At 46.3% G+C, this 15,176-nt stretch overlaps 1 protein-coding gene across 12 annotated transcripts in view; it reads right to left on the reverse strand.

The window, feature by feature from the left end:
- Positions 1-823: 823 nt before the first annotated feature.
- The window catches only part of NCALD (neurocalcin delta), a 389,622-nt gene continuing 375,269 nt past the window's right edge, over positions 824-15,176 (reverse strand). For all 12 annotated transcript variants that reach the window (XM_070631912.1, XM_070631914.1, XM_070631918.1 and 9 more), the window contains 2 exons: positions 6,573-6,678; positions 824-3,487 (listed from right to left, as the gene is read on the reverse strand). In XM_070631912.1, the coding sequence (XP_070488013.1) occupies positions 3,390-3,487; positions 6,573-6,678 (204 nt within the window). In that variant the 3' untranslated portion in view covers positions 824-3,389. The remainder of the gene's footprint in view (positions 3,488-6,572; positions 6,679-15,176) is intronic.

The raw sequence follows: 15,176 nt of genomic DNA on the forward strand, positions 1-15,176 counted from the left end.
TTTGCTGAGGAAGACTCACCCTGAGCTGACACCTGTGGCCTGTCTTCCCTTTTTTGCTTGAGGAAGATTAGTCCTGAGCTAACATCTGTGCCAATCTTCTATTTTATGTGGGATGCTGCCACAGCATGACTAACAAGTAGTGTAGGTCCATGCCCAGGATCTGAACCCGCAAACACGGGCTGCCAAAGCAGAGTGTGTGAACTTAACCACTATGCCACTGGGGCCTGCCCCTCTATTGACTTTTCTCCAGACTAAAGCGGGAGAGAGGGGAGAGGAGGATATTAATGTCCTACTGAAGAGGAAGTTGCCTCGGTTTCTCCTGCTGTTGTGCCTAATGTTTGGACTAGAGTTTACAGCTCCAGTTGTGGGGAAAGACAGGATGTGAGAAGAAAGTGAAGGCCATGAGTGGTGGGAAGTATGGAAGTCCATATATAGTCTGACCAAGAATGCTTTTGGACAGGGCTTTGGGCTCAGCAGCCTCTCCCAGCCTCCCTTTCACAAACCCTGGTTCCTTATGTCTCTAGGGCAGAAACCATACCCAGGAGGAGGCCGGTATCAGGACCCAAATGCTCACTCAGGCACGGATTCAGCTGGAGTAGCAGTTTAGGGGTGGAAGCTTCATGTCCCAGGCAATCATATTAATCAACATGCTTGAATGGCAAGCTAGAATGACACGAAGTCAGCTGATACAGGGGCCACTCCATATGATGGGCCTTATGTATAGTGTTAAATCCACTTGTGGAAAGTGCCCCCTGGGGCATATAAATGGCATGAGACAGCACCCTTCCCCACCCTAAACAAGGATATGAACAGTCGGCCACTCTTTGTCATCTTTCAAGTTGTAAGCCACTTTATTCCAGTCCCTTGAACATCACAGGCTGGCTTGATTTCAGACAGAACGGACTCCATTTCCAGAAGTCCCTCAACACAGCAATGACAATGGACAGCCCAGCACAGGAATGACGTAAACCTTTAGGCAATGAGCCTTCTGGGTTCTGCCAAGTCCCTTGGCCAAACTTAAGTGCATTGGATTAGACATACAAAGGCTTGCCTGGGAAGGAGGAGAAGGAGAAATACCACCCTCGAGAAAATACAGCCAGGATCAATGGCAGGCCAGGACGAGGACTATTTTGGTACACCCCTCGCGTGGTGGTGTTCATTAGCCATGTGTCTGGCTCTGTTTTCCTTCCTAAGCAGCTGGAGACTCTCTTCCCTGCTCCTCACTCCAGCTCTAGGTTCTAAGGAACAGAATGAGTCTGACTCAACAAGATGTCATGACTGAAGGCAGAGCCCAGGTTGGCTTTCCCAAACATTAAATGACTGAAAGGAAGAATTAGGTCTTCAATCAGGAGCAGGAGAAAGTGAGATGCACCTCCCGAACATTACTGATAGAGGTGCTGGATCCCCTCGCCCACTCTGCACTCTACATCTTGGGTTAATTCTCTATTTTTCAAAACCAGATTTGACCACTTGGCCCATGGAGGAGTTTGGCAAGTCTCAGTATCGAACCACTTTGAGAAACTGATGCTCAGAGGAAGATTACGATTATTTTACCAAGTCCAGGTCTCAAAATTTTACCGTGCAAAGTTGGTTCATTTTAGTCAACTACACAAATTCCAATTTTTGCTACCAGTTTAAATGGACTCAAGTAATACACAGGAATCTGCTGGTTAGAATGGGCTCAGCATCACTTTCCTCATAGTTGATGTTTTTCTTTCTGAGGTTCATCGTCTATAGGAAGTAGCTTGGCAACAGACACACTCACTGGGCCCTCTCTGCTCTCTCTTGGGGCAGGATGTCCCATCTACATCCTGGAGTGTCGGGGCTCCCCCTGCCTACTGTTTGTGAAAGTGTGACTTCCCTGTGACTAGCAAGTTTTACTCTTACCTTTCAGTTCAAATGAGTGTCTATGAGGGCACCAGACCAAAGAGCAACTCAAACTTGTGCTGTCACCTCTAGAAATAGAAATCTACATTCAAAGAACACGGTGGTAGAAAATACTCTTGGATTCTCCACAGTGGGCCTTGGAAATCACAGACACACTTGTCCATGACTTCTTCTCGATGAATCAGGTGATTGCCCAACCTCTGACTCTTTGAAGGGCCACTGGGGGCATGGAAAAGTCAACATTCCAGATATGGCTCCCTAACTAAACACATGAATTAAACCATTGATAAGTCCCGAGAAGTTAGGCTATTTTTTTTTTTCCGGGATACAGAATACTGATCTGCTGAGAAAAACATCACGCCTCCAATCTAATACTACCAGTGAGGTGCTAGGCTGAGAGCAAGCCATTGCGTCACATCTCTCATAAATTAACCTCTGGTGCTCCAACTGGTACATCCCACGAAACCCGCTCTGCTTCATTCTCTAGGCACTACCGCTCTGGAAAAGCATTCAAATTAAGGTTGGGCCCTGGTCATGGTTACTTTGTACTTTTCTGGAATATATAAAATATACCTGTTGATTGGTGCATTTGTGCAAAGACAGATATGACTTTAAAAGAAGACACAGACATTCATTATAGCTGGCTTACTTCACAATAAGCTACTAAAAACAGTCTTCTGTAATAAGATTGTATTAGTGCTCACTAGACATGCATTTCATTTAAACAAGGCAAAACAATTTGGTCTGCAATACCCAATATTTTATATACAGCAGTCTTTTTTTTTTTTAATCACAATAGGCAACAAGATGGGTCTGGTTTTGGAATATAAGTTACCATTTGTGTTTAATTTTCAAAGAAACTCATCTTAGCTCAACTAGTGTAAACCTGTGAAAAAATAGCTGAGCCATCTTTTTCCTCTATTAATTTACCTTGAAATGTTCACAGCTTAGAAACTACAGCCTGCTGGGGAAGAGGGTGGAGTGGCCCCCAGGGAGGAATTCCCTAGATCCCTCTAATAGCCTGGCCCTGGAGGGTTACTTGTCCTTGGGGAATCCAGCATCTGGTGCCGTCACCCCTAGGGCATGTGTGACAACAGACCCAGTTGGGGAGCTGTCTTTTTCAAACAAGCCCCTGGAAGCTTGCAATTAGAATCACTGGGACTAGATTGGTTTCTCTTCTCTTGCCTCCCCAGTCTTCGGTTTTAGAACAGAGACATTAGAATCAAAAGAAAAATAATAATAACGATGAAAAATCATCAGAACAACGAACACCACAAAGTCTGTGCACGACAGCACTGTCCATGCTCTCCACAAGCGCGATGGGGCTCTGGGCATTCCCACGAAGCGTCCACGACAAAAGAAGCTGAAGGCGTCACGGAGGAAGGTGCATCTGACTGCACGGGGGACAGCATCACCGTCAATATTGTTTGGCAAAAAAAAATTGTTAAAAAGAAAAATCAAAAGGGAACACAAGCAGCTCTACAATTCGTGGGGTGCAGGGCTCAGAACTGGCCGGCGCTGCTGGGGTCGCACTGCAGGAGGCGCACTATGGACGGGTCGCTCTTGGCCCCTCGGATGAACTCTTCCAGGGAGAGTTTTCCTAGAAGGCGAGAGGATGGGTGAGCAGCTGGTGGCAGCTGGGCGAACCTACAATCTTCCCACTGCATCTTAGGCATCGACGCTCCCCGTCTCCCCACCATTTCACACGTGCTGTGAAGCCCACGTTGTGTCTTTCTGCTGTGAGACCCATGGGGTAGGGTCTTGTTCACAGTCACAAAGCCAGCACCTAGCACGGCACACTGCCTTCTGAGAGCTCACTGTGTGCCCTGCCCTGGCGTGGGCGTGGGTGGCCCTTCCAGCTGCAGGCGCCCTGGGGGGGCTCACTCAGTATTTATAGAACTAATGGCCCTCGAGCCTTTATGAGAATGAGCTGGGCTCTCACAGCATCAGGGCGTTTCCCATGGGGTCACTGGGAGCCTTCTGAGCTCCTTCAGGTCACTCGGGTATACTTAGGTTTGCTGCAAGAGCCCATCCCCCTGCATGTGGGCACAGAGGCCTGCCCAGATCTCTGGGGAGGACCCCTTCTTTTGTACATGTGAGGATGGCTGCACGTCCACCTGAAGTCAGGAGAATAAAGGGGGATGTGCACAGGCAGAGGGGTGAGCCAGTGGGTCCCTCCCATCAATCAGGACACTTTCCTCCTCTCCTGACAGGATGGAGGAGGGAGACGAGGCTGGCTGGGATCCCACTCCTACCGGTGTCCCTTTCCTTCCTGCAAAAGCTGGAGTATGTATTGAGTTCCCTTCCAGAAGTTGCCTCTGTCATGTTGTAGGAGGAGACAAAGCTTCTCCCCTATTCCTGGTGCTTCCAGAAGGGTCCCTCCTCGGGAGGAGCTGTTGAACATTCCCATTCAGCTTTGTCCTCCTTCTCTCTCTCCTTCCCTCTCTTGCCCCAGAGAGGACTTGCTCCCCTCTGCCCTCCAAGGCTCGTGGTGTGCCTGCCCTGCTCCCTGCTGTGTGTCCGCGTGTCCTCCGGCTCTCACACCAAGCTGCTCCCTCCAGTGAGGCTCAGTCCTCCAGCCTTAACTCTTGCTCTTTTGTTTCTCAGCTTATTCCAAACCCGGTCAGGAGGAGGTGCTCTCTATTGGAGTCCTTACCACCCCCACCTCAGAGACACCAACAAATATGTCTAAATATGTCTTCCCCTCCCCAAAACCTAGTTCTGGCTTAACCAGATGCACTTTATCTGCAAGAAGGAGAAAGGCAGGAACTTGTCTATCCATTTATTTTGAAGACGTAGGGCAGGGTCCCTTTAAGCTTTGTGTCCTGGCCATTTCTTATGAGCTCAGGCAGTGGTTATAGCGGTGACTTCTTGGGTTCAGAAGGCTGGCGTACAGGAAGGGAAATGGGAGCCATCACTTGAACACCTCGGGATCTCCCAAAGGAAGGCTCTGGGAACTGCCCGCCAGAAGCAGCAGAGCAAACCCTGCATTCAGCTGAACACATCTGGCTCTCTTGGGTTAACTACCCATGTGCTTCCAAGTTGACTCTTGGGCTAACTTGCCTGTGGGCCCAGAATTTTCTCTTCAGTCACAGGCCAGAGGTTAGATGTAAAGAGCTTCTACCCAGAGGAATCTAAGGAATCTAAGAGGTGAGGTCTCTGCTGCACACAGTGGGGCTGACCTTGGCCTTGGGGTCCAGAAGCAAAGCCCCAAGCTAGAGCACCAAGTCTCCTGGTTGGGCTAAGATTCCTCCGACCACTCTCAGACTTAAGGACCCTTCTCCTTCCCTGTACAGCTCCCAGCCCCATATTTTTTAAACCCAAGACTTTCCCTTAGGAAAGCCCAGGGCTTTTAGCAGCGAGATGCATTCTGAGAATGCTGACCCAACCAGGGCTCTGTGATCCTGTTGTAGCAGAGCCCAGTGGAGAGGCCCTACTTCTCACCTAGGATGGACACACAGTGAGGGTTTTATTCTGCAGCGCGTGGATCTCTCCCATCCTGTAGTCCTATTCTAAGGACGTGGCTGGGCCTGGAGCACAACACACACCTACCTTGCTCCCCTGGAGCTCCAGCATATCACGTAGTTCAACGTCTGTGAGTTCATTAACTATTAAAATCATTCCCTGTTTGTTTACCTTTACAAAACAATCAAACTATGTGCTGTGAATCAAAGGGCGTAGGGGAAATAGGATGTGATGGTACCTTCATGGAGGAAGCAAAGCCAACAAATTGGCCTGCACGCCACAAACCCAGGTTCTCAGGCAACTGGTGACCCGGAGCGCAAGGGGAGAGAAAGAGAAGCTCGCTCTACCACAAAGCCTTGCGTCAATCTGTCCACCAGCACTGTTTGGGGCATCCGAGTACACTTGCACATTGCTGACAAAAATTCCCCAGGACACCCTGCAGAACAGGTGAGCAGGTAGTAACAGCCAGAGCCCCAGGGCCTCAGGACTTCTATGGACCAGGCTCTGTGTTCCGCACTTTAAACTCAGGTCTCACAGCTAAATAAGGTTGCCAGATTTGGCAAGTAAAATACAGGACGTCCAGCTAACTTTGACTTTCAAATAAACAACAAACAATTTTTTCATATAAGCATGTCCTGAATAATGCATAGGGCATGCTGACATGATAAAATCATTTGTTGTTGGTCCAAAATTCAAAGTTGATTGGGCCTCCTGTATTCTGTCTGGCAACCCAACATCTAAAATCCTCTATACTTGAGTATGAAATCCAGCCTTCCTTTGAACTTTGCTCTGCATTCCCTTGTTGCAGTTTCAGTGTGGAACCTACTAGCCACCTCAATCCCTTCCCCCCAGGGGCTGAAGGAGCTGCCTTGGCTCCAGGAAGCTCAGCACCTTAGAGCATGTGCGGGAGAGCCCACCTAACCCCCGGCAGGCCGGGGTGACAGCTCCTGGGGTCTGGGTGGAACAACACCCGGGCCCTCCCTGCTTTCTGATTAGCTGGCCTGCAGGGATCCAGCCTGCTGTGGCCTAGGCCTGTCCCCATCCTGGTCCTCCATCTTGCCCTGTCAGGGAGCATGCAGGATGAGCCACAAAACTCTGTGAGCCAGGTCCTTATGGCTCCTATCTTGTCCTTGAGTGGCATTTTCCTCCCTGGACACCCCCATTACTTCCAGCATCCCTCACTCTGAGAAAAGCAAAGCAAAGCAGCCCCCGCCTCCTACCATCTCTGTTGGTGTCCATCTGGCGGAAGATCTTCTCTGTCCTTTTCTCTGGGGTTGACTCATCTTCAGGCATTTTCATCACAGAGGAAACCATCTTATAGATTGCCTACGGACAGAAGAAACATGGTGGTAAGACAGAAACATGGCTTGGTTTGGCACACGACAGTCCTATCGTTAAACCTCTCAAATACAGGGGTAAAGGGAATGTGCCCATTCACACAGAGAGCAGCCCTGTTCCTGAGGATCTGTTGTTGTAGAAAACAGGTGCGCAGTCCCTGGTGAGAGAAGCCAGGCCAGCAGAGCTTGCTCCAGCAGTGGGAACCTTCAGGAGTGACAACCGGCAGGAAGACCCGCTAGACTCTTTGCGTCAAACTTTAATGTGCACATGGATCCTCTGGGAATCTTGTGAAAATGCGGAATTGGATTGAGTAGAGTGGGGTGAGGGGATGGTGGGGTTGAGATTCTGCATTTCTAACAAGCTTCTGTGTGATGCTGATGCTGCTATTCTGAGGACCCCACTTCTAGGAGCAAGGCTGTAGATGACATTCCTTAGGCCAGAGAGACAAGTTGGTGTCTACTGTGGTCTCCACCTAGGTCGCTCAAGGATGATAAACACCTGACACTCTGCAAGTGCATGTCTCGTTTTCTCCTGGGCAGACATTACCAATCCATCCCAATGCTCTTCCCCCTTGTATCTGGCAATTGCTTCACATTCCTTCTCAGCAAGTTCCCAGGTATCCCTGGGATGAAAACCATCTGCCATCTGAGCTGTGGATTAAATGATTATGCAGTCTCAGGCTTGAGATAAACTGGGTACATCTGAAATGTGATGCTCAAAAGAGGGTTCTACTGAAAGAGTTTTGTAAGCAGTACTGAAACTATCTCCCCCAGCACCTGTGTACTCAGTGGGACCTCCCCCCGCCCCCATAGTATTCAGTAAGGGGCTAGAAGCCTTCAGTGGTCAAATGTTGTTTTTATTTGGGAAGACTAATGTAAAGTCTTTGTTTTTATCCCTAGACCACGACTTTGCTCATCAGATTCACTCTGGGAATTTTAGCCCTGGGAAGGAGTTTTAGAAAAAGTAGACTTTTGCCAGAGAGTGGATAGAAAAATCTGGAAAGTTCTGGAGCTCCAGATGCAGAGGGATAGTTGGAGGGGGGAAAGGAAGGCAGCTGAGGGGAAGTAGCTTCCAAGTGGGAAATATTGGAGCAAAAATCAACACTAAAGGCTAAACTTATCTGCTTCATAGTCTTGTTTAGGCTCAACCTTGCTTCAAGTCACTAAAATATTCTGGAGAAAGGGGAATAAATATTCTAATCTCAGTTGATAAAATAGGAGTGAAAACTGGACTCACCCAGTGTGCTGACCCTTGAGCTGGGACCCCTCAGGCCAGGCTCCGTGAGTCTGTCTTGAATCCACCCCAATCCCTCACTGAACTCCAGAGCTGCCTTCACAGTGATTCTGTCTGGGAGGAAGGCCAAGCTCAGAGTTATGACCTTGTCTGGGATTATGGGTGTCATGGGTGTAAACTCAGCCACAGTCAGCTTTCCCAAGAAATGTTCACTAAAGTGTGCTCCAGAGCAGAGGCAAGCCATACTCCGTCTTCCTCCTGGATCCTTACTTGCAGTCCCCTCTAGCCCAGGTCTATACCACCATCTGTGCTGGGGTTATAGTACTATGTGCCAAGCCGTTGGAGAGACCTGACTCCTTGGAGGAGCTAGAAAAGGCCATGGTGACAGAGCCCTTCTCAGAAATGGGAAAGAAGAGGTGCTGAGATGTCTTGAGCTGGAGCACTCTCATTAGCTTTCTTGGTTCCCACATGGAAGCTCTTCTATAAGTCTAGATGCTGTCAAAGAGGAATCAGTGGCACCAACTGATGAACACACACACACACCCCTCACACGGATTTCAAATTTACACAATCTAAGTATTTCATGTACTCATAAGCCCAACAAAACAGTATCTAGAAATCAGTATCCCCCCAGATCAAATAAGCACAACCTCCTTAAAGGAGCAAGACCTGACACCTTTCAGGATTGCAGAAGTGATATGAGAGAAGCAAGATGGGCAAATGATGTTTAATTTTTGCCAGAAGTCTTAAGGATGCTCTGTAATTACAAATCCTAAACCTTCTTTGAGGCTGGATTGCTCCTTGCCTGAGTCTGTTCTGGCCTCAGGAATGTCATCTCACTTGCTAATTCCAGGTGCCACCTGCTTTGTGTCTATGATAGGTCAATGGGTCATCTCCTGATTCAGATGCTTTGCAAAGCCTGTCAAGAGCCCGAGAAGCTGTCCAAAACACACCTTGGTTTCCTGGACCAGCAGCTTTCTTTACACCCTCTTCTCATCTGAGTGCTCGCCTACTCCTTCTCCTCTCCTTGAAATCCTACCCATGTGTTAAGGGCAGATTGGAATGTTACCCTCCTCCAGGAAGACTTCCATGATCTTCCTTCTGCTATGCGTATCTGTGCTAGTAAATGGCTCCTTCTAAACCTCTCTTAGATCATTTCATTCCACTCATCCTGAATTGTGGTTACCCAGCACTCTATCCTTTTAGATGTGAGAGTGGCAATCAGACTTAGCTATTCATCGGACCCCGATAGTGCCTAACACAGGGTCTTGCACAGAATTGGGCTCATTAAGTTTAGAGAGTTCATTTAAGAATAACTCCCTCCATTGCCTTCTCTCCCTCAATCTTCTTCTATTCTGCTTCTCATTATAAAGTTACCCCCTTATCCTTTTATAATTTTTTCAGTTTTCCATCTTTTTCTCCTCCCTTTCTTGATATAATTAAACATATTCATGTGAAACCCCTTAAAGATTCTTCGTCTATCAAAAGCTATGGCCTCTCACCTTAGAAACCATGCAAACGTGCTCGTGGATACACACTCACTATTGCAGACAGCTTCAGGGGCTCGTGGATTCAGGAGCCCACCCACGGACCCCAGGTTAAGAAAACCCCTGCTTGTAATTTACTTCCTCCCGCATTGTCATCCATTCATCTATTCACTCAGTCATTCACCAAATATTTACTGAGCCACAACTATATGTCATGCATTATGGTCGACCTAATCCCTGCCCTCATGTTAAATAAGGCAGAGTGACATTATTAAAATAATCACATAAATAAATGTAAAACCTTTGCAGACAAAGGTGCTACGAAGGAGCGTGTGTGCTCTCATGAGATGATGCAGTAGGGGAATTGGGCCTTGTCAGGCGGGTCAGGGTAGGCTTCCCTGAGGAGTGATGGTTGAGCAAAGATATGAGGAAGCGTAGGGCTTAAAGAGGTTCAGGGCAGAGGGAAACACCTGTGGAGAGCCCTGGGGTGGAGGGATGGCTGCAAGGCTGAGACGGAGTGCAGGGGACTACGGTACAAGATGTGGCTCCGGAGCAGGTTGGGACAGACCACGTGAAGGTAGTCGGATTTCTCCAACGAGCAACTAAAAGATGGAAGTGATAATAAATTTGATTTCCCTATTTATACCCACTTCCCAAATCTACCTCTATTCCCCTATTTACAGGTAAGGGTGTTCAGAGGATTAAAAATGGTCCTTCATGACTTATCCAACAATTATTTATTGAGTGTCTGCTATGTACTAGGTGGTGGGGATTCAATTGACAACATGACTGACATGCTTTTTCTTATTTTATATCTCACTCATCCTCTGGCAAAGGGTTTGCCAGATTCCATTTTGGAGACCAAAAGCTCCCCATTTTTTATGAGTACCATTTAGATGGGTATAATGATTCCAGTCAGGCCTTAATAATTGTTACAAAAGCCCTCACCTAGACTACCTCTGGGTCCCATGGTGGCGAGTCAAAACCATTGTTCTGGACCTGTTGGAACTCTAAGTCTCTAAGAGTTGGGGTTCATGAAATTGTCCTTCTTGGGATTCTGATGGGAAAGCAACTGTGTAATAATCTAGAGATTATTCCCTTAATATTCTTGGTTGAACAAATGAATGAAAGACCAAGCAATGAATACGTGGTGGAAAATGAGGCTCTCGTTCTCAACAAAACGTCTTTTAAGAGTTTTAGTCTTTAGCTATTAGGCTAAAGTAGTGGGTTATAACAGAGAATTGATAACACACAAAAAAACAAAAATCAAAACAAAACAAAACAAAAATGAAGAATGTCAGGACACCCTTACATGAGTGTATTTGCAAACAGGGCTTCTGGAATGGGGTAAGAGATGCAATGTCTCAGTACATTGTGGGGTTGGGGAGGAACTGAAGGCTCATTTAAGAGGCTCACATTTCCAGGTGGCTCTTTCATAGCACTCAGACCAGATTTTTTTTTTTTATGTGCATCCACTCACAGATAAAGGATTAGTGAGTTATTCACAAAACCAAGTCTATGACGTGGGTGAGACTGAGCAGTGAGCAAAGGCTGAGGTGATGAGTCCCAGTGGTCCCAAGAGTGAGTAAATGGGTGACAGCCTTCAAAACCACATTTGGGGAATTGTCTGTCCCTTTGCTCCCTTCCCACGGCATCAAGAGCCCAGCACTGATTGTATTAGAACTTCAAAATCTAGGACTCCGTGACACAAGGAAAGAAAGACTCAACCCAAGACAGTGATCTGAAACAAATCAGGTCTTTTATTAGCTCCAGTTTTCCCCCTCAAATTTAATGGGATTAAACCACAAAGAGCCAGGCTACTTCCCTACTTTATTTTTAGCAATGTCAGTGAGAGGCCCAGCAGGGACATCCTGTTTTTAATTAAACTTGAAGAGCCCTAGTCTTGCCTCTGAGTAAACGCAGAGCTATAGGACACCCAGGAGAGCCCAGCTCGGCTCTGCCCTACGCAGGCCTGGGACAGCGCCCTACCTGTGGCCAAGGGTCTTATCAGCTTCTTCATGGCGTAAAGTTTTCTTTCCTTTTCCCTCTGAATGAACCACTTCTTTGAATGTTGTAAAGGAAGGACTCATGTCTGAACAGATAAAGGTTGTGGGATCAACTGAGGGCAGGCACAATTCCAAGAGTGAAAGTTGAGCCTTCCCTCTGAAGGAAACCAGACTGACTCTTTTCATCAGAAGATGTAGAGTCGTCTAACATGACGTCCAAGGCCCTGCGACAGCCGGCCAAGGGCAAAAGAAGTTAGGCAGAACAGGACTGGTTTGAATTGTAGATCAAAAACAGCTTCCCGCTTGGAAGGCTGTTACATACCAGGAAAGGAAGATGGAGAGAGGTCATGAAGATCTTTCTTGGGCACACTTTTAAAATAGGTTCAATATCTATATATCTGGAATGGCATAAGTGCTTTCTTGTTTAGAGCTGGAAGAATACATTAAACCAGGAACTTCCACAGTTTTCTATGGAAGTGCTTTAGGCACTTTCACAGGTGAGGAGAGGAGCAGGGGAGAATAAGGGCCCCACGCCTTTTCAACCAGAGCAGCTCCATTCTTCTGTTAGGTTTCATGTAAGATTTCACTTGAAAAAAAACAAACTCATCATTGTACCCCCCACCCCCAAAACTTACTTTCTTTGGAAAGTAGCCCTGCCAGCCATCCTGTAATCAAGTCAAAGACATCTTTGGCACCTCTCCACCATCTATGTCCATATCCAAGCAGTCACCAGAACTATTAAATCAGTCTTCTTAATGTTTTTTAAATCTATCACTCCTGGCCACTCCACCTGCCACAGTCTTATTTCAAGTCAATGGTGGTACGCATCATTTTTAGATTTGGGCAGGTAATATTTTTTCAATCTTATGCAAAGGCAACTTCAAACAACCCCTTCAAAAGAGCTCTTTTACACTCTTAAACAGAGTTTTTGGTGCTACTGTATTTTAGGCCCTCATATTTTTGGGGAGCAATGATGAGTTGTTTTTGGAATGTTGACTTTGAGGTACTTGTGTGACATCTTAGTGAAGGTGTCAACCGTTAGATGTAGTAGAGGTGAAGAGTTGGAAGTAATTGGTTTCTTCACCCATAAAATGGGGCTAATTAGGTTGTTGTGAGGATTAAACGAGATAATACATGTATACTAGGTTGACTAGTATCTTGTAAAAAAATTCGTATCCACCCAGAACCTCTGAATGTAACCTAATTTGGAAATAGGGTCTTTGCAGATGTAATCAAGTTAAAATGAGATCATACTGATTTAGGGCAGGCCCTAATCCAATGACTGGTGCCCTTATAAGAAGCAGGAAATTCGGACACAGACACAGAGAGAATGTCACATGGTGATGGGGGCAGAGATTGAAGTGATGTAGCTGTAAGCAAAGAAGCGCCAAGGGTTGCCAGCCAGCACCAGAAGCTGGGACAAAGGCATGGAGCAGATGCCTCCTGAGAGGCTCCAGAAGGAATCAACCTTGTCCACACGTTGATTTCGGACTTCTGGCCTCCAGAACTGTGACAGAGCATGTTTCTGTTGTTGTAAGCCTCCCAGTTTATGGTAATTTGTTACGGCAGTCCTGGGAAATGAATACAGCGTGGAAAGCACATAGCACTCGGCCTAGCCCATAACAAGCACTGAGAAGACGAGACCTCCCAGAGAGAATAAAAGGAAAAGAGGCCTTGGCTGGAACTCTGCTTGGGAATATCCGTGTTTAGGGAGCAGGAGAAGGAAGAGGAGTCCACAAAGGAGACTAGGAGGGAGCAGCTAGAGAGGGGCGCCTTTTGGGTAGTAGACACTCACTCATGTTGCCAGATGGCATACTCAATGCTAAGAGTTAACTTTAACTCTTAAACTATAGTGTGACTTGCCATAATAAGATTCATTCCCTAATAAGAAAGGGAGAAACCAAACACAACTGACAAGCAAGTACTAAGGTTAGTTCTTACAGAAAGTCACTAGCCTGAGCAATTGTTTTAAAGAGTTTTCTCCAGAAAAGAAATCTAAGTTGCATTCCAGAGTAACATCTGTTGTCCACACTCAAAATTGAGAATTAAGCAAGAGTTCGGAGCTGAATTCCCAGGGGCTAGATCAAGAGGGACTAGAAGCTCTCGCCAGCTACACCCCCCCACCCCCAGCTTTTTCTCAGAATCAGAAGAGCACAGTGTTTCAGGTCTTCAAGGCACAAGTTAAAAGTGATATAGTGTCTAGGACACCAATTCAGAAAGATCTTTGGGAGAAAAAATGCAAATACCACTCAGGAAGTGGTTCTAAAAAGAATGTAAAGAAGCGTCTCCGATCGTTATTCTGATCCTCTGTGGCAGAAAAACTCACAAGCTGGTTGTCTGAATCAGGCACAGTTGGTGCTCTTGAGACCAGGTGGGATTAATACGTGAGTTTCGTGCTCACGAAGGGCAAATCTCTGTATGGCCACCACCATCACCTCCGTCCTCCTCATCCGGTTGCTATATCTATGTATGCCTGGATTCATCACTTGAGTGAATCAGAAAATTTTTTTTTCCCATACTGCTAAAAGAAACAAAAATGAAATCTTCTGTGATGGGCTGTCAGTATACGCCCAACCTCCTTCTTTCAGGTTCCATTCATTCAAAAGGCGTGAAAAGGTAAACTAAGGGTGTTCTGAGGTTCACTCTGCCTTCACCAAAAGTGCCAATTAACCCTGAATCACAACTAGGAGGGAGAGTCTGACTCTAAGACAACAGTTATTTGAATGCCAAGTCTTTTCAAAGCAATCATTAACAGCCATGTAATGAATATGCTAATTAGAAATTATTCCAACCTTGTCTTTAAAGTAAGTTCCCTGAGAACTGCTATGGGTAACATTATGTCAGCCTATATATTCCTTTCGGAAAGTCTCTATCTTGCACTTGAGAACAAATCCAGACAGGCTGTCCCCAAATAGTCCCAACGTGTGAAGCGCCCCTGTGGGCTCAGGTAAACAGTTCAGATTTGGGAAATTCCTGGTGCCAACCACATTTGCTTCTAGAAAGGTGATCTTTCTTCTATCTAAGTTCCATGAGCATGAGAGCAGCCCAGGAGTTTCAGCTTATTCCCAGACAGGCTGGTGTTTGGTAGGACAGACAATAGCTGAAGAAGGCCGGGAACTCCTGAAATTGTCTGTACAAGAATAGCTCTTCTATAAGTTCCACCAGTGGGAAGTTTAGTTGGGTTACCTCCCTTTTCTTTGGGAACATACGTTTTACAAGTAGGTAAATTTAACTTAAAATTTAGTGGAAGATTCTATTATCTTGTCCTTTGAATGGAAAATGACATTCCTTTATTTTGCAGGGAAACATCCTGTCCCAGCTCTGGAAACTTCTATAGAATAATAGAAGCCAATATTGATTGAGTGATACCCTAAGACAGGCACTGTTCTAGTGCTCTACTTGTGAAAACTGTTTAACCCTTATACTTACCCATGAGGCAAGTGCCATGACTAGTTCCAGTTTACAAAGCAGAAAAACAGTGCATAGGAAGGTTAAGGAACTTACCCAAGAAAGAGAAGGAAAAGGGAGATTGAAAAAGGAGAGAGGCAGGCGACATTGACGTGCCTTGTGCAAGACACCCACTCTCACTTGCCAATTCTTCCCTTGGGTCCCTCTTCACCAATTTTTGTCTCAGCCCGTGATTTTCATTCAGTCATAAAGGTAATACAAAGCAGCTCATATACTTCTAACCAATGACAGTCCTGTAGTTAAAAACTTCTTATTTCAAGGGTCCTAGTTACTTTCTGAGAACAGAAACGGG

The sequence above is a fragment of the Equus przewalskii genome, chromosome 8 (assembly GCF_037783145.1).
Source record: "Equus przewalskii isolate Varuska chromosome 8, EquPr2, whole genome shotgun sequence".
Classification (NCBI taxonomy): domain Eukaryota; kingdom Metazoa; phylum Chordata; class Mammalia; order Perissodactyla; family Equidae; genus Equus; species Equus przewalskii.